This window comes from Hyla sarda, chromosome 9, assembly GCF_029499605.1.
Source record: "Hyla sarda isolate aHylSar1 chromosome 9, aHylSar1.hap1, whole genome shotgun sequence".
Classification (NCBI taxonomy): Eukaryota; Metazoa; Chordata; class Amphibia; order Anura; family Hylidae; genus Hyla; species Hyla sarda.
In genome coordinates, this window is record NC_079197.1 from 156,421,287 (window position 1) to 156,439,551 (window position 18,265).

The 18,265-nt window shown below is 45.4% G+C and overlaps 2 protein-coding genes across 6 annotated transcripts in view; both read right to left on the minus strand.

The window, feature by feature from the left end:
* Nucleotides 1–202: 202 nt before the first annotated feature.
* LOC130291946 (uncharacterized) lies at nucleotides 203–17,029 on the minus strand. The gene is made up of 3 exons (XM_056541376.1): nucleotides 16,981–17,029; nucleotides 15,576–15,696; nucleotides 203–1,746 (listed from the first exon to the last, which is right to left on the minus strand). Exons 1-3 carry the CDS (start codon nucleotides 17,027–17,029, stop codon nucleotides 1,092–1,094), a joined length of 825 nt encoding a protein of 274 aa, XP_056397351.1. The 3' UTR covers nucleotides 203–1,091.
* A 591-nt stretch (nucleotides 17,030–17,620) lies between these two features.
* Nucleotides 17,621–18,265, minus strand: part of LOC130291453 (alpha-actinin-4) — a 66,848-nt gene continuing 66,203 nt past the window's right edge. For all 5 annotated transcript variants that reach the window (XM_056540177.1, XM_056540175.1, XM_056540178.1 and 2 more), the window contains one exon: nucleotides 17,621–18,265. This exon is cut by the window's right edge and continues 724 nt beyond it. The gene's annotated coding sequence lies outside the window, so the exon portion shown is untranslated.

Genomic DNA, 18,265 nt, shown 5'->3' on the forward strand with positions numbered 1-18,265 from the left:
CTAAATGATGACTTAGCACCACTAAGACTACACCACCGCAATACAGCAGGGCGCGAATAAATATCAAACCAGTTAATTATCAATATTTCAGATAATAGAACCTATACATAACCAGATATCTCTGTTTTCGGCCTCCAAGGTACTGGTGTGCTAGGCAGTCCTGTAGGTAAGTAGTATATCCTGTGTGGTGGTGGTGGTGGTGTTGTTCTTGTTGTCTCTCTTCCTCACCTGGACACAAGTTTTTAACCCATTTCTTATCTCACCTATCCACCCATAATATGATGTCACTTGGTGGGTGGGCTTATGTAGATAGGGACCTAGTTATGCTTAGGTCACCCATAGAGGGCAGTATAGGACAAGAAATGGACTCTTCTCCAACTGGCTACCTATTCTACAATTGGGACATTTATCATATAAATATCATATAATTATTTATTTTCCTGTCCAGTGAGATAAGACAACATTTATATATTCATCTCTCAGTCATCTCCAATGGATGACTGAAAAAAGATAATTATAAAATCTTAAATAGAAATGTATCCACAGGTGAGGTCTCTCTGCATGGCCCATATCATATCTGAAATTTCATTGGCATTTAACTACCTAGCTGTATACACCAGTACCACAACTATATATCAATTGTATAGAGACGACTGCATAGCTACACATAATAATACATTGATTATAGTATAAAATAGACCTCTGATTCACCTTTTATTTCTATGTTCATATATTTCCCTGAGATTATAGGGGAAATACACTTTGAAACTTCTTGACTGATTGGTTTTTGCAAACCTAAAACTGTATTGTGTTAGGGCAAACATAACCTGTTAAAATACACACCGGAGAGCACTTTACACAATAGGGGCTTATTTGTAAGCTCTCATGTTGGGATACTAGACCTCTTGACTGGACTTACATTGTTCTTTAAAACTTATTTGCAAAGTTATTTGCAAAGTTATTTGCAAAGATGGTAAGTCTGTCTATCCTTCAACAGATAGCAGGAAGGTGAATCACTAGGCCTAACCGAAAACAGGAAAATTCTAGTTTCAGAGCTTCAGAGAAATATCTTACACCAAATAAAATGATATCTAGATTATATAAAATCCCAATAATATTGAAAATGCACGACAATCCCCAGGAAGGAACATACTTTGGAAGGAACTAGCTGGGATTTCTCTAGGTTTACTTCTAGGCCTAGCTTCAGTAAGATTTCTTGCACTCTGTGGACCTGCTGAATAAGGTGCTCCCTGGAATCTGACACCAAGAGAAAATTGTCCAGGTACGGTACTATGACAATGCCTTGTTCTCTGACATGGGCCATCTCCTCCGCCATGAGCTTGGTGAAGACCCGGGGAGCTTGGGACAGACCAAAGGGAAGAGCCCGAAATTGAAGGTTCACCAAGGATTTCCCTAGGAAAACTGCTATCCTGAGATACTTTTGGTGACCCTGGAAAATTGGGACATGATAGTATGCGTCCCTCAGATCCAGGGTGACCACGAAACTGTCCCGATTCAGGTTCAGAATAGCTGACAATCTTTTCCATACGGAATTTTTCGTATTTCAGGAAATGATTCAGCAGCTTCCGATTTATTATTGTGCGGAAGGAGACATTTGGCTTCCTTACCAAGAAGAGGGTCGAATAGTATCCACTTCCCCGCTCCGATTCCGGAACCTGAGTCAAAGCTCCCTTCTCCAGGGCAGCCTGCTTCTCTGGAAATGCTCGAAGATCTGTCTGAATAAACCTGGAGGTTGGGAGACATGAAAAAGGAGATTTTTGTTTACTTACCATAAAATCTCTTTCTCGAAGGATCCATTGGGGGACACAGACGGTGGGTGTATGTTGCTGTCTCTAGGAGGTGTGGCACTATGGTAATAAAAAAAGTCGGCTCCTCCCAGCAGGATATACCCGCCTTCAGGCCCTGAGGAAATCAGTTTAAGTTCCAGAGCAATAGGAGAGGATCAACAGGTCAAAGAAAACCCCAACTGTCCGAGAACCAGAAGAGAAAAACATAACTGAACACACCCTTGGACAGAGAACCAAAGGAAACCCCCAAAAAAGGGTGGGAGCTGTGTCCCCCAATGGATCCTTCGAGAAAGATTTTACGGTAAACAAAAATCTCCTTTTCTCTATCGGCTCCATTGGGGGACACAGACCGTGGGACGTACCAAAGCCGTCCCTTGGGTGGGCAGATAAGCAGTCAAGCAGACGGCCGTTCCACTGCCACCTGCAACACTTTACAACCCAGACTAGAATCAGCCGATGCGAAGGTATGAACTCAGTAGAACCTCGAGAAAATGTGCAAAGATGACCAGGTAGCTGCCTTGCAATCTGCGAGGCCGAGGCTCTATTCTGGAGAGCCCAGGATGCCCCAACAGAAAGGTAGAATGAGCCACAACCCTGAAAGAAGGAATCTTCCCCTTACAGTGATAGGCTTCCGAAATGGCGGACCGAATCCACCGAGAAATGGTGGCCTTGGAAGCAGACTGTCCCTTATGACGAGCTTCCATAAGGACGAAAAAGGAATCACACTGACGAAATGAAGTAGTGATGGAAAGATAAGACCGAACAGCCCGAACTACATCCAGCTTGTGTAGTAAGCGCTCCTTAGGATGAGAAGGAGCAGGGCAAAAAGAAGGGAGGACAATGTCCTCATTGAGATGAAAGCCGATAACCACCTTAGGCAAAAAGGAAGGATCTGTCCGGAAAACAACCTTGTCCTGGTGGATCACCCGAAACGGAGAATGGCAGGAGAGAGCTGCCAATTCAGACACCCTCCGGGTGGAAGTGATAGTAACAAGAAACGCCGCTTTCCAAGAAAGGAGGCAGAGAGACACCTCTCTAAGGGGCTCAAAGGATTCGCCCTGGAGGGCGCTCAGAACCAGACTCAAGTCCCAAGGGGGAGAGGGTGACAGATAAAGAGGAACAGCATGCGCCACTCCTTGAAGGAAGGTCCGGAAATGAGAATAGAAGCCAGGGGCCGCTGGAAAAGAATAGCAAGGGCCGAAACCTGACCTTTAAGGGAACTGAGAGACAACACCAGTTCCAAACCAGACTGCAAAAAGGAGAGAAGACAGGGAACCGAGAAGGTTACAGGAGATAAATCCTGAGCTTCACACCAACGAAAATAAGACCGCCAAGTACGGCGGCAAATTCTTGCGGAGGAGGGCTTACGAGCCCTGAGCATGGTATGAATGACTTGGGAAGAGAACCCGCGGGCCCTCAAAACCGCGGTCTCAACCGCCACGCTGTCAAATGCAGCAACTGTAAAAAGGGGTGGCAAAGAGGACCCTGAGAGAGCAGGTCTGGACAGAGCGAAAGGCGCAGTGGAGCGTTGTCCAGGAGCCTGACTACGTCGGCGTACCGCGACCTTCGAGGCCAATCTGGAGCTACCAGAATGGCTGGGACGCCCTCTGCTTTGAGCTTCCTCAGAACCCTGGGAAGGAGCGGAAGGGGAGGGAACAGATAGGGTACGGCAAACCCCGCCCAAGGTATCACTAGGGTGCCCACGGCCAGAGCCTGTGGGTTCCGGACTTGCTTTCCGCCCAGATGAGAATCTTTGTCACCTTTGCCATGGCTGCCGAGCTGCGAGTGCCGCCTTGTCGATTTATGTATGCCACGGCCGTGGTGTTGTCCGACTGGACGCGGACAGGACAGGACTGTAGCCGGGACTCCCAATGAAGAAGACAAAGAAGAATCGCCCGTAATTCCAATATGTTTTTCGGAAGAAGGGTCTCTCGGGGAGACCAGAGTCCCTGAACCTTCCAATCCCTGAACACGCCGCCCCAGCCCGACAGGCTGGCATCCGTTGTAACTACCTGCCAGTGAAGGGGAAGAAATGACTGCTCTTGGAAAAGAAGGTGGGAGCGGAGCCACCAGAGCAGAGACTGACGGACCCTGCGAGGGAGAACAATCTGACGAGGGACAGAGGAGACCTGTCCCATCGAGAGAGAATCGCCAGTTGAAGGGGGCGGTAATGAAACTGGGCAAAGGGTACGGCCTCCATAGTTGCCACCATCCGGCCCAGGACTTTCATACAAGAGCGGATGGGGACTGACCTGGGTCTGAAGGGAGCGGACCCCGACAGAAGCAACAGACGTTTGTCCGGCGGGAGGTACATTCGGGCAGAGGTCGTGTCGAAGCGAAGTCCCAAGAAGGTTATAGACTGGGTAGGACAGACTACTGACTTGTCCAGGTTGACCATCCACCCGAAGCGATCCTGAGTGTGGAGAGTGACGTCCACATTCTCCGTCCGAGACTCCCCTCGACCGTAACAGGCCCATCACTGGCGCAAGGATCTTGGTAAAGACCGAAGGGGAGGGCTACGAATTGAAAATGCCCCTCCGGAACCGCAAAGCGGAGGTACCGATGATGGCCTGGAAATATTGGCACATGGATGTCCACCGATGAAAGAAACTCCTTGTTCCAGGGACGCCACCATCGAACGGAGAGATTCCATTCGGAAGTGACGGATGAGAAGATGACGGTTGAGACGCTTGAGGTCTAGGATTGGTCGCACAGAACCGTCCTTCTTGGGAACCACAAAAAGATTGGAATAGAAACCCCAGAACCATTCCCCTGGAGGAACAGGAACGATAACTCCCTGGAGAAGCAGAGACTGGAGAGCCTCTCAAAATTGCTTTGCCAGAAAAGGCGACCGGGGGGCCCGGGATCGAAAAAAGCGATCCCCCGGAAGGGAGGCAAATTCGATTCGGTAACCGTTGGACACGATGTCCCTGACCCAAGGTCCAGATGTCTCGAAAAAGTAAGAGACGACCTCCCACCTGAGAAAAAGCCACGGGTGGGGGTCTCCCTTCATGCAGAAGTGGGTTTGCAGTTGCCTGATTTGGGCGCAAAACGGCTGGACCGGTTGGAGTCCGACTTCCAAGAAGGGTGCGCCCGGAACGAGGGAGCCTTCTTGCCCCGCAAAGGCGCCTGCCCGGACCCTTTGCTGGAGCCAAAGGTCCGAAAGGACTGAAAGGAAGAGATAATCACATCAAGGTGCTTGCCTCAGAGATAATCACATCAAGGCGCTTGCCAAAAGGACTGCCACCCGAAAAGGAAGCACAGTGAGAGACCTTTTGGAAACGGCATCCGCATTCCAAGCTTTAAGCCACATAGAGCGGCGGAGAGCCGCTAGGTGACCCACAGCAAAGGCAGAACAACGGGCTGACTGCATGGAAGCTGCGCACAGAAGTCCCCAGATTTAGAGCATTGGAGAGCCAGGACAGATAGATCTTCTTGGGGGATCCCGCTAAGATATCCTGATGGAGTTTTGGCACCACTCCTACAGGGCCTTGCCCATGTCGAGGTGAAGATGGGAAGAGGAGAAGAGCCAGCTGCTTCAGAGGCAAACTTCGCTAAGGATTCTACCTTCTTGTCCGTGGAATCCTTGAAGGCAGCGGCATCTGCCAGTGGCAGTGTAGTCGCCTTAGAGATCCGGGAGATTGGTTGATCCACAGAGGAAGGGGAAACCACCTTAGTGACAAAGTCCTTGTCAAATGGATAATGTTCTTGAATTGTCTTGATTCCTGGGAACCTCTTGTCTGGATGTTTCCATGCAGATTCCAGAATGTCGTAAAAGTCAGCGTGAGAGCTGAACCTTTGAGGTGCTGGCTTAGCACAATGAAAGGATACTCCTGGAGTGACATCGGAAGATCCTGGTCCTCTAAGTGAAAGGTGGCTCTTATGGCTGTCACCAATGAGTTCACCATTTCAACTGAATCCGAGCGGTCCTCTGAGTCAGATGCCAGCTTGGAAGCCTCGTCCGCCAGTTCACCAGGAGAATGTGAACGAGTAGAGGCAGTCCCAGAGGGGGGCGACCCTGACCGGGTACGCGGCTCTGGCGTGACAGAGCAGAGACTCCGAGAACGTCCTCCGGAGGAGCGACGTTTGTGCCCAGATGACAGGGGGGGCGGGACCCACGAGGGGAACGCCCATTGAGTCTTCAGATAGACGTGGAAGAGTCAGACGAGGCACCCTTAGTACGCTCGTGAGAGCGTGAAGTATGTGGAGACGAGGAGGCCCTGTGCAAGAAAGACCCCCACAAGGCGGACACCACTTCCCGGCTGAATCAACCGGAACCGAAAGGGCATCAGGGGGTACCAGGGGGTCTGGGAGAGCAGTGGTGCAGGCAGGGCAAGTGGGCTCATCAGAGCCAGGGCATCTTGGTATTACAGTGCTTACAGGCAAAATAAGTCACTGACTTTCCAGGATTCTGTTTAGAGGGAGGAACAGCTCTGGGTCCTGACATAATGAGAAAAAAAAGGACAGGGACTTTCTCACCCTAGTCTGTGACCCAAGGCAGCTGCAGTGAGGAGAACTCGGCTCCGTGCAGCTAGAGTGCCAGCCAATAGGGAGAGAGGGGCGTGCCTGAAGCAGAGGCACTAAATAATTGGCCACACCTAACTAAAATTCTCGCCCACGGCGCTGATTGGAGGCTACATCGCGTCTTTGAAGAGCTCCGACCGCCCTGTGGGCGGAACTATGGACTGCCGAGAAGAAGCTGTAATGGCGCCCGCTCCTTGTCCCGAGCGCACGTCAGCCGCATATGCGCTCGGGGGACAGAGCGGGCGGCCTGTACGCCGGCAGAGACTGCCGGAGAAAATGAAAGTAATCCGGCGCTGAGAGTGCCGGACCCGTACCAGCGCCGCGGCTGTCAGCCGCATATAAGGTGCTGCAGGAGAAGTGAAAATGAGCCGGCGCTGAAAGTGTCCGGCCCGAACCAGCGCCGCGGCTGTCGGCCGCATATAAGGCGCTGTCGGTGAGAGTAAGCCGGCGCTGAGAGCGCCCGGCTCTTACCAGCGCCGCGGCTGACAGCCGCATATAAGGCGCTGCGGACAGTCGCAAGAACACACACACATACAGTGAAATGCCCAATAAATTACATTCCCCATGAAATGCCACTGCTCCACATGCCCCCTGAAATATCACTGCTCCCCAGAATAAAAGTCCAGCCCCTGTATAAGCCAGCCCCATAACCTGAAAGGTGGGCCAAAAACAGGGGGTCTCCAGAGGTTGCAAGTCCGTACCTAAGGAGAAAAGGGAGGAAAGTACTTACCTCGGTCAGAAGAACTTACCTAATGGAGTCTTCAATCAGCTTTAGTTACCTGCATCACGCCTGGCTGCTATGCGCGAGCGAGGCGAGCAGGGAAATAGGGGGACCCGGACCGATGAGGTACCAACCCAGGCACTGACCGTTGGCGACGGGGGGTGAACAGCGCATATACGCAATGTCTGTGCCCCCTTACTCGCAATGGGGAAACAGGGAACCGGAGTCCCTGAGTCCCCACCTGAAAACAGAAAAGAAAAAGGAATAAAAAACTAAACACATCCCTATACTAGGAAAACAAAAAATCAGAAGACCTGGTCTGGAGGAATCCAGACCATGTCCACCTCCTTCAGACACTAAGCTTAAACTGATTACCTCAGGGCTTGAAGGCGGGTATATCCTGCTGGGAGGAGCCAACTTTTTTTTTTATTAGAGACAGCAGCATATACCCACGGTCTGTGTCCCCCACTGTCTGTGTCCCCCAATGGAGCCGACAGAGAAAGATAATTTTAAAACCATGCTTTATTGTAGATAACACCCAGCGGCTTGCAGAAATCTTTTACCATTGGGGAAGAAATTGGGACAACCTGCCTCCCACTAGGGACCTCCAGTCATTGCTGACCAGGCTTTTTGGCATTCTCAGGGATAGTGAAGATGAACCCCCTTGCCTCTTTTCTGACCTTTCCAATCTTTGTTTCTAAAGGAACCTCTACAGAAGTCCCCCCTCCTCCGAAAGGGCTTCTTGTTCTGGAATGGAAAGGAAGGAACAGAGGGGAATTTTTTTTTTCTATCAGAGGTCTTTTTTAAAACCTGATCCAATTCTTTACCAAAGAGAAAAGAACCTTCACAAGGTATGGCACATAACTTTGATTTGGAGGTGAGGTCCCCCCCATTCCACTCTTTTAGCCATATGGTTCTCCTGGCAGAACTGGAACAGGCAGAGGCTCTAGCAGACAGCTTTAAAGTATCAGCGGATGCGTCAGAAATAAAGTCTGCCGTTGCCACCAAAGTAGAAATTGATTGCAGCAGCTGCTCTCTTGGGGTACCATCTCTGATCTGATCCCCCAGCTGATCAATCCAGACCCTCAGATCTGGCTACTGATGTGACGGCAATCAGCGGTCTAAAGGAACCAGCAGCTGCCTCCATGGTTCTTTTCAGGAAGCCATCCGCCCTTCTATCCATAGGTTCCTTTAGAGAACCAGCATCTTCAAAAAGGTAGAGCTGTTTTCTTAGCCATCTTAGCTACAGGCGGATCAATTTTAGGAGATCTGTCCCAATTTGCAGAATACTCTTCTTGAAAAGGATATTTTCTCTTTATAGCTCATGGCACAACCGCAAACTTTTTATCTGTTTTTTGCCATTCATACTTTATGATAGAAGATCAGGATTCATGAACTGGAAAAGCAATTCTCTTTTTGGGTGTAAGACACGGTTCTGCACAGACATTGGTTCATCTTTGTCCTCTAGCTTCATTGTCGCTCTGACCAACCCATCAACATTCTCGGTAGAAAACAGAGCTCCACTATGACATTCACCCAACACTTTGGAATCCTCCTCCAACTCTCCTATCTCAAAACATTCTCTCATATCCATAGTAACAAGTAAGAGCAGGTGATCGGAAGCAACTTTACTACTAGCACCTGGCTGTAGAGATGACCAAGTCGACATACATGTCCTAATCTCATCTCTGACTACTTCTTGCATGCTTTTAGTAAAGGCGGGAGACACATCCTCCACAATCTTCTTTACACCAGATTCACAATGCGAGCTCATATACGCAGAATCCAGCTTTCTTCTACATAGCACAGATTCCTTGCTCTTAGGGCCCGTTCATACGTCGGAATTCAAGAGGAATTTACTCGAGTAATTCCTCTTGAATTATCCGCTCCAAAAGAATTGCCATCTCCTCTGCCATTGACTTCAATGTAATTTCCGCTGTCCTGTTCACACAGCGTAAATTCCGCTAGCGGAATTCTGACGCTGAATTCCGTTCCGCTTGAGGAAAGAGCATGTTCATTATTCAAGCGGAATCCATTAGCAGAATTAAATTGAAGTCAATGGAAAAAAAAATTTACGCCCGAGATCTTCTTGCGCGGAAAAATGTAGAAGAGACAGCCCATGAAAAAAGGATGACACCCATTCTCCACCCCACACTCCACCCTTTTTTTTTACTCGTCAGCCACGTCAACTTGTAATTTGTTTTTAGATTTTTTTTTCCGGGACATTTTGGGGCTTATATAACACTTGCAGCTCTAATTTCTGACTAGGACAATCATAAAATGGCCGATTTGGCCCTCCCACAAACCCTCCCCTTCCTTTTTCCCCCTTTCCGCGTGCAATTCCGCGCAAAATGAAATTTCGATTTTTCAGACGTAATTTTTTCTGCTCGAATTCCTCTTGAATTCCGACGTGTGAAAGCACCCTTACTTAGCTTTTTTAGGGTCTTCCTTAGCCTAAAATAGTAAATAGAGTTACCATTAGAAAAATAGAATAAACCATGTGGGACAGAGTCCCTTCACCCCACCATAAGGTACCGGCTCGGCTACCACATATTGGTCCTAAGACTGCAACAAATTCCTTCTCCCAAGGTCTGGTGAGGTCCTGGAACTGGCTGGGCACCTCTCCGGTTTAAATCACCTGCCAGATTTCCGGCCAGAAGTCGCATGACTCCCCTCTCATGGGTATTTTCTAAGTCGCTCATCTCTAAAGGTAATGCACATGGGGAGAAAAAATCCGGGCTGGGATTATGTATTAAAGGGGTACTCGGGTGAAAACTTTTTTTCTTTTAAATCAACTGGTGCCAGAAAGTTAAACATATTTGTAAATTACTTCTATTAAAAAAAATCTTAATCCTTCCAGTACTTATTAGCTGCTGAATGCTACAGAGAAAATTCCTCTCTTTTTGGAACACTGATCACATCACGAGCACAGTGCTCTCTGGTGACATCTGTCCATTTTAGCAACGGTGCATAGGAGATGTATGCTAAGAGCAGCATGGTGGCTCAGTGGTTATCACTGCTGCTTTGCAGTGCTGTGGCCTTGGGTTCAAATCCCACTAAGGACAACAATAAAGAGTTATTATAATGACGTCAGCAAAGAGCACTGTGCTCGTGATGTCATCAGAGAGAATTCCAAAAAGAAAAGAATTTCCTCTGTAGTATTCAGCAGCTAATAAGTACAGGAAGGATTAAGATTTTTTAATAGAAGTAATTTACAAATCTTTAACTTTCTGGCACCAGTTGATTTAAAAGAAAAAAAATTTCACCGGAGTACCCCTTTAAATGGGAGAACACTTGGGAAAAGGACTTAGGAGTCTTAGTAAATTTAGCTGTAGTGACCAGTGTCAGGCAGCTGCTGCCAAGGCAAATAAAATCATGGGGTGCATCAATAGAGGCATAGATGCCCACGACAAGGAAATAATTCTAACGCTGTACAAATCACTAGTCAGACCACACATAGAATACTGTGTACAGTACTGGGCACCAGTGTACAAGAAAGATATAGTGGAGCTGGAGAGGGTTTAAAGACGGGCAACCAGGGTAATACAGGGAATGGGAGGACTACAGTACCCAGAAAGATTATCAGAATTAGGGTTATTTAGTTTAGAAAAAAGAAGGCTTAGGGGCGACCTAATAACTATGTATAAATATATCAGGGGGCAGTACAGAGATCTCTCCCATGATCTATTTATGCCCAGGACTGTTTCTATAACAAGGGGGCATCCTCTACGTCTAGAGGAAAGAAGGTTTCTACACCAGCACAGATGGGGGTTCTTTACAGTAAGAGCAGTGAGACTGTGGAATTCTCTGCCAGAGGAGGTGGTCATGGTGAACTCTGTAAAAGACTTTAAAAAGGGGTCTGGATGCATTTTTGGAGAACAACAATATCGATATGGACAGAACACATTGATCCAGGGATTTATTCTGATGCCATATTTGGAGTTGGGAAGGAATTTTTACCTCTAGTATGAGGGTTTTTTGCCTTCCTCTGAATCAACTTAGTAGGGACTCATTAGGGATATAGGCTGAACTTGATGAATGTATGAACTATGTAGTAAGTACTGAAAGGATTAAGATTGTTTTTTTTTTTTTTTTATAGAAGTCATTTACAAATCAGTTTAACTTTCTGGCACCAGTTGATGAAAAAAATAAAAAAAAGTTTTCCACTGAAGTACCCCTAATAAAAGTTTGAATCACCCCCCCCCCCCTTTCCCATTTAAAAAATAAAAATAAACTATGTAAATAAAAATATATATATAAACATATGTCGTATCATGTGTGTAAATGTCAGAACTTAAAAAACTATATTATACCATCAAAAACAAAAATGGTACTGATAAAAACTTTAGATCAAAGCGCAAAAAATGAGCCCTCATATAGCCCCATTTGCGGGGAAAAAGTTATTGGGGTCAGAAGATTACATTTTGAAACTTATTAATCTTCGTGCATGTAGTTATGATTTTTACCAGAAGTAAAATATTAAAAAAAAAAAAATATATATATATATATATATATATATATATATATATATATATATATATATATATATATATATATATATATATATATATATATATATATATATATATATATATATATATATATATATATATATATATATATATATATATATATATATATATATATATATATATATATATATATATATATATATATATATATATATATATATATATATATATATATAGTTAGTATCATTTTACCGAAAAATGCACTGCGCAAGATAGCGGGTGTACTGACAAATACTCAAGTTTCGTAAATTTCACATGTGATGCACTTGTCCTTTATCCTCACAAATAATGCGTTCAAACATTGTGAGAGATGGTACAGCCTGACGAATGGGACTTCTATGGGGACCCCAGTCTACTGTACTTATGCAAATTTATTTCTCGCCATGTTTGAATGCAAATAAAAAAAAATTCTGAAAAGAATCCATTCATCAAAAATATTAAACTTATCCTATGTTTCGTAGATGATATCCTAATAGTGTTGGAAGGAGAGGAAGATCTATTTTTTAATTTTGTAAAACATCTGAATGAAAAACACAGAAAATGTTATTTACTAGTGTCTGGGGCAATACGCAATTAGACTTTTTAGACGCAACAATATACATAGAACAGAGCCAACTTAAAACAAGAGGGTACCGTAAAAGGTACAGCAAAAAATTTATTACATTATGCTAGTTCACACCCTTTCCACATCAAAAAAAGTATTCCATATTCACAATTTTTAAGATTAAAAATAATAAATAGCAGTCAAACATATAGGCCCAGATTTATCAAACTTTGTGAGGGAAAACTGGAGAGATTTCCCCCCAGCAACCAATCACAGCTCAGCTAACGAGCTGTGGTAAAGTGAAAGCTGAGCTGTGATTGGCTGCTATGGGAAAAATCACTCCAGGTTTTTCCTTCACAAAGTTTGATAAATCTGGGCCATAGAGAACAAGCGACAGAACTTAAAAATAGACTCAAGGAAAGAGAATATCCAGAAAATGTTATTTATTAAGATTTCAAAAAAGCAGAAAGTATTCCTAGAAATAAAATTACTAGAATATAAAAGTAGACTAAAGTAGAAACGAAAACAAGGAGATTTTTTAACACATACCATAAAATCTCTCTCGAAGGATCCATTGTGGGACACAGACAGTGGGTGTATCTTGCCGTCTCTAGGAGGTGTGACACTATGGTAATAAAAAAAAAAAAAAAGTCAGCTCCTCCCAGCAGGATATACCCGCCTTCAGGCTCTGAGCTTGTCAGTTTAAGTTCTAGAGCAATAGGAGGAGACCAATAGGTCAAGGAAAACCCAAAAACTGTCCGAGAAGCAGAAGGAAAAACATAACTGAACACACCCTCGGACAGAGAACCAACGGGAAACAAACCCATACAAAGGGCAGGAGCTGTGTCCCCCAATGGATCCTTCAAGAAAGAGATTTTACGGTAAGTGTTAAAAAAGCTCCTTTTCTCTATCGGCTCCATTGGGGGACACAGACCGTGGGACGTTCCAAAGCCATGCCTTGGGTGGGCAGATAAGTAATCAGGCAGACGGCCGATCCACTGCCGCCTGCAACACTTTACACCCTAGACTAGCATCAGCCGATGCGAAAGTATGAACTCGGTAGAACCTCGAGAAAGTGTGCAAAGACAGCCAGGTAGCCGCCTTGCAAATCTGCGAGGCCGAGGCTCTATTCTGGAGCGCCCAGGAGGCCCCAACAGAACGGGTAGAATGAGCCACAACCCTGAAAAGGAGGAATCTTCCCCTTGCAGCGATAGGCTTCCGAAAAGGCGGACCTAATCCACCTAGAAATGGTGGCCTTGGAAGCAGGTTGTCCCTTGCGACGACCTTCCGTAAGGACAAAAAAGGAATCACACTGACGAAACGAAGAAGTGATGGAGAGATAAGCCCAAACAGCCCGGACGTAGTCCAGCTTGTGTAGTAAGTGCTCCCTAGGATGAGAGGGAGTAGGACAAAAGGACGGGAGGACAATGTCCTCATTGAGATGAAAGGCTGAGACCACCTTAGGCAAAAAGGAAGGATCTGGCCAGAAAACTACCTTGCCCTGATGGATCACCAGAAACTGAGAACAGCAGGAAAGAGCTGCCAATTCAGACACCCTCCGGATGGAGGTGATAGCCACAAGAAACGCCACTTTCCGAGAAAGGAGGCGGAGAGACACCTCTCTAAGGGGTTCAAACGGTGCACCCTGGAGGGCACAAATTTAAGTCCCAAGGGGGAGAAGGAGACCGATAAGGAGGAACAGCATGCACCACTCCTTGCAGGAAAGTCCGGACAAGAGAATTAGAAGCCAGGGGCCGCTGGAAAAGAACAGTAAGGTACGAAACCTGACCTTTAAGGGAACTGAGAGACAATCCCAGTTCCAGCCCCTGTAAAAAGGAGAGAAGACGGGGAACTGAGAAGGTCACCGGGGAGAAGTCCTGAGCTTCACACCAACTAAAATAAAACCGCCAAGTACGGTGGTAAATTATTGCGGTGGAGGGCTTACGAGCCTTTAGCATGGTGTGTATGACTTGTGAGGAGAACCCGCGGGCCCTCAAAACCGCAGTCTCAACCGCCACGCCGTCAAATGCAGCGACTGTAAATTGGGGTGGAAAAGAAAGGAAAAATACCGAAGGACCGAAAGGAAAAATACTTCCTTTGGGAAGAAGGGCGAGCCTTATTTTGAGGTAACAAGGAACTCTTACCACCCGTTGCCTCGGAGATAATCTTAATAAGGTGTTTGCCAAAAAGACGGCCACCCGTAAAGGGAAGCTCAGAAGAACTTACCTAATGAAGCCTTCAGTCAGCTTATGGACCATAACACCTGGCTGGTAAGCGCGAACGAGGAGAGCAGAGACATAGGAGGACCCAGACCCATGAGGTACCACCCAGGTGCTGACCGTGGGGGGGGGTTAACCGCGCATATACACAATGTCTGTGACCCCTTACTCGCAATGGGGAAACAGTGAACCGCAGTTACTGAGTCCCCACCTGAAAACAAAGAAAAGGGAATAAAAAAAATATATAAATAAAAACTAACACGACCCTATACTAGGAAAATAAAAAAACAGAAGACCTGGTCTGGGCAACCCAGACCAGTCCACCTCCTTCAGACACTAAGCTTAAACTGACTAGCTCAGAACCTGAAGGCGGGTATATCCTGCTGGGAGGAGCTGACTTTTTATTACCATAGTGTCACACCTCCTAGAGACCGCAAGATACACCCACGGCCTGTGTCCCCCAATGGAGCCGATAGAGAAAGATTCTCATTTGCATTCGGCAATAGTAACATGAATAAAACCATAGCAAATGCATTAAGAAGAAATTGGTACATGTTAGAAGCAGATCAAGAACTACAAGAAATTACATGTAGAAAATCTTTAATAACATAGAAATAACACCACGATAGGAGACAAATTAAAGCAAGTTACAACAACTAAAAAGAAAGAACAGTAATTGGTTAACAGATATCGCTCCAAAGGGTAACTATCTGTGTGGCACATGCAATTACTGCAGTCTGAACATAGCCAAAAGAGTTGTGAAACTGGGTGGATACACCGTGTTCAGAACAGACTTGTTACATGCCGGAGTACTCCTGTTGTATATGCATTATTCTGTCCTTGCGGACTGTTTTACATTGGTAAGAAAGTCAGGCAATTACAGATTAGAATTCGGGAGCATTTATATTCTCTCAAAACAGGACATGGAGCCCCAAAACTAATAGCACATATGAAAGAAATCCATAATGATGGTACAGTTTTGAAGTTTGCAGGACTTGAAATAGTTAACATGTCGCTCACAGTAATAACCTGCTCCTGCAATGCGAAGCAAAGTGGATTTTAAAACTATGCTCTCGGTCCCATGGGCCTTAACGACAGAGATGACCCGAGTTCATTTTTGTAATTTTGTATTTACTATTTTGTGTTTGAGTGTTATGTTTAATTGTGTACGTGAAATACACAGACAGGTGCAGCCTAATTAAGGAGGCGAAGGGGATTTAACCTTACCTGGTTCCTCTGATGTCAGACGCCTGATGAAGTACATGTTGTCGTAGGAAACAGCTGTATCTAAGTGCTGACTCCTCACTCCTGCTAACACCTTTGCAGCTCTCCGCCTCAGTGTCTATGTCTGCACATTATAAATGGATGAATAAAGACTGAATTGCTGGTGTTGGTGAGTTGCCGTTGTTACGAATTATTCTCTATTCCAGTGTTTCCCAACCAGTGTGCCTCCAGCTGTTGTGAAACTACAATTCCCAGCATGCCCGGACAGCCAAAGGCTGTCCGGGCATGCTGGGAGTTGTAGTTTCACAACAGCTGGAGGCACACTGGTTGGGAAATACTGCTCTATTCTATGCCTCAATGATATCTACACCTTTACAATAGAGCACCACCTATATACCACCTATATGTGGAAGGCGAAGCCCTCCTGAAGTGCAATTAACCCTATAGGGCTGAAGTGCCAGACCAAATCTACTATTGAACTACTTTATAATGACATTACACATTTTATTACAAAACCTACTGTAAAACAAAAAAATAAAAAAGGTAAAAAAAAAAAAAAAAAAAAAAAAAAAAAAGTTGTGGGGCAAATTTAGTATGCTAAAAATAGTCCTCCGCTGACCCCTAGAAGTGTTATTTTTCCCATATACGGGGATGCAGGAGGGTCATTTTTTGCTCTGTGATCTGTAGTTATCGTTACGATTTTTTAATGCGACTTTTTGATCAAATTTTTTTCTGGAATATGAAGTGACCAAAAATTTACACCATTAACCCTGCGGTTTAAACCATAATTTTCATGCTTCAAATTTATTAGGAAAGAAGCTTACTTACATTTACACTATTTAGACCCTCAAACACATGACACGCAATCTTTACATTGCATACACTAAACAATAGCAAAGCATTAATCAGTGATATCAGCGCAGAGGAAGGCTAGAGGCCTCAGTCCTTTAAGCTGATCGGGACCCAAAGATCAGTACCCCACAATCTTGCTGCAGTGATCCCGATCAGTTACCCTAAGCTGATTTTGGGACTTTTAGATGCTGCAATGGTCTTAAAAGACTACTGCAGCCATAGAACACGGGGGTCCACTGGGACCCCGGCTCTCCCCATGCTGGAGGGCTGTTTGCCGCAGCATGACGCCACGGCCGACACGCCCTTCCATGTATCTCTATGGGAGAGGCGGAGATGCAGCGTTCGTGCCTCCCCACCTCTCCCATGGAGCTGAATGGAGGGGGCTTTTTTTGACCTCAGAGAGCTTGACCACAAGCATTAAATGTGCAGATTCGCAGCAATTCTGGGTCCTAGTTTGGGAAATTGCTGGGTTCCCAGAGGTCAGACCCCCCGTGATCAGACACTTATCCCCTATTCTGTAAATGGGGGGGGGGGGGGTGTTCTATGGCTACAGTACTCCTTTCAGAATTAACAACGAACATCTGCCGATCGGCGTTGTCCAGCATTAGCCATGGGTCCCAGCTGCTGATATCAGCTGGGACCAACCCGGTATGAAGTGTGCTTCATAGAACAGGAGCGAGCGCAAGGTGTACATTTGCTCTCTGCATCCTTAAGGGGTTAAAGAACAGGAAGTTCTCAGATGACACATTCCCTTTAAGTGCAAACTATGGAATATCCAACTGGAGAAATTCCGGGAGGACGTCCTCGTATAGCAGGCACAGCCGTAAAGAGTTAGTGTGGACACACATGTCCCCGGTGACAAGAGTTTCTACTGTGCATACTTTCTGTAGGAACCAGAAACTAAATTTCTGTGGTGAAAAATCCAGCAGTGTGCAGTGTTACAGAATCCCAATAAAGAAAATGGGAGGGTGCTGCACCGGAATCTCTGCCCATAATTCTCCGGGTGGATATTCTGTAGTATGCAACACCCATTTGGTGTGGTGGCAACATTGTTGGCAGAGCAGGTTGTGATGGACATGTAGATTTCCCAAAAATAAAGGTGTTCCAAATCTTCCATTTAAAGTTCTAAGAATTTTACTTATTCATGTATCTACACGGCAAAAGTATTACAAAAAAAACACAGTAAGCAGACATATCTTAAAAATATTACTTTTATTGTTCTGTACGGAGTTGTAGGAGGTGCAGGAATGATAGAAAGAGATGCTGCCCCCTGACATTTCTCCTGGTGGGCCGCTGGTATAAAAAGATGAGAAGGAATGTTACAGACCTCGTGATAAACAAACAATCAGCAACCTTTTCTTTTATTATTTAGAAGACAAGAAAAAAAACTGCAAATATAGGTTTTGCTAGGTGTATATATATTTATATCATAAATCCCCTAAATTAAGTAAATAGTAACCCTCTTAAAGTTTTATTTTATTATAATTTGTTTTTGGTCCTCAGGGGAAAAAAAAAAAAACACTAAAAACCATTATAGGGCTTAGAAAGTATCAAGACAAGGAATAGAGCGCTTTCATGATCTGATGAGAATATACAGAATACAAAAGGGGGTGCAACCCAGCAATGGGCGACCATCACCAAAAGGTCATGCAAATCGTGATATGGAATGATCCGTTTTCGTGTTTAGTCCGTGAGGGAGAAAGCATCGGGAATGAAGTGAGTGTTACGTGGAATGAAGTAATTATTTCTCTTTCTGGCCTGTCAGGTCTTGTAACAGATCCGAGAATTTCATACCAGCCGCCTCTGTTCAGTATATAATAGACTGGTGTGCCCCCTCTTAA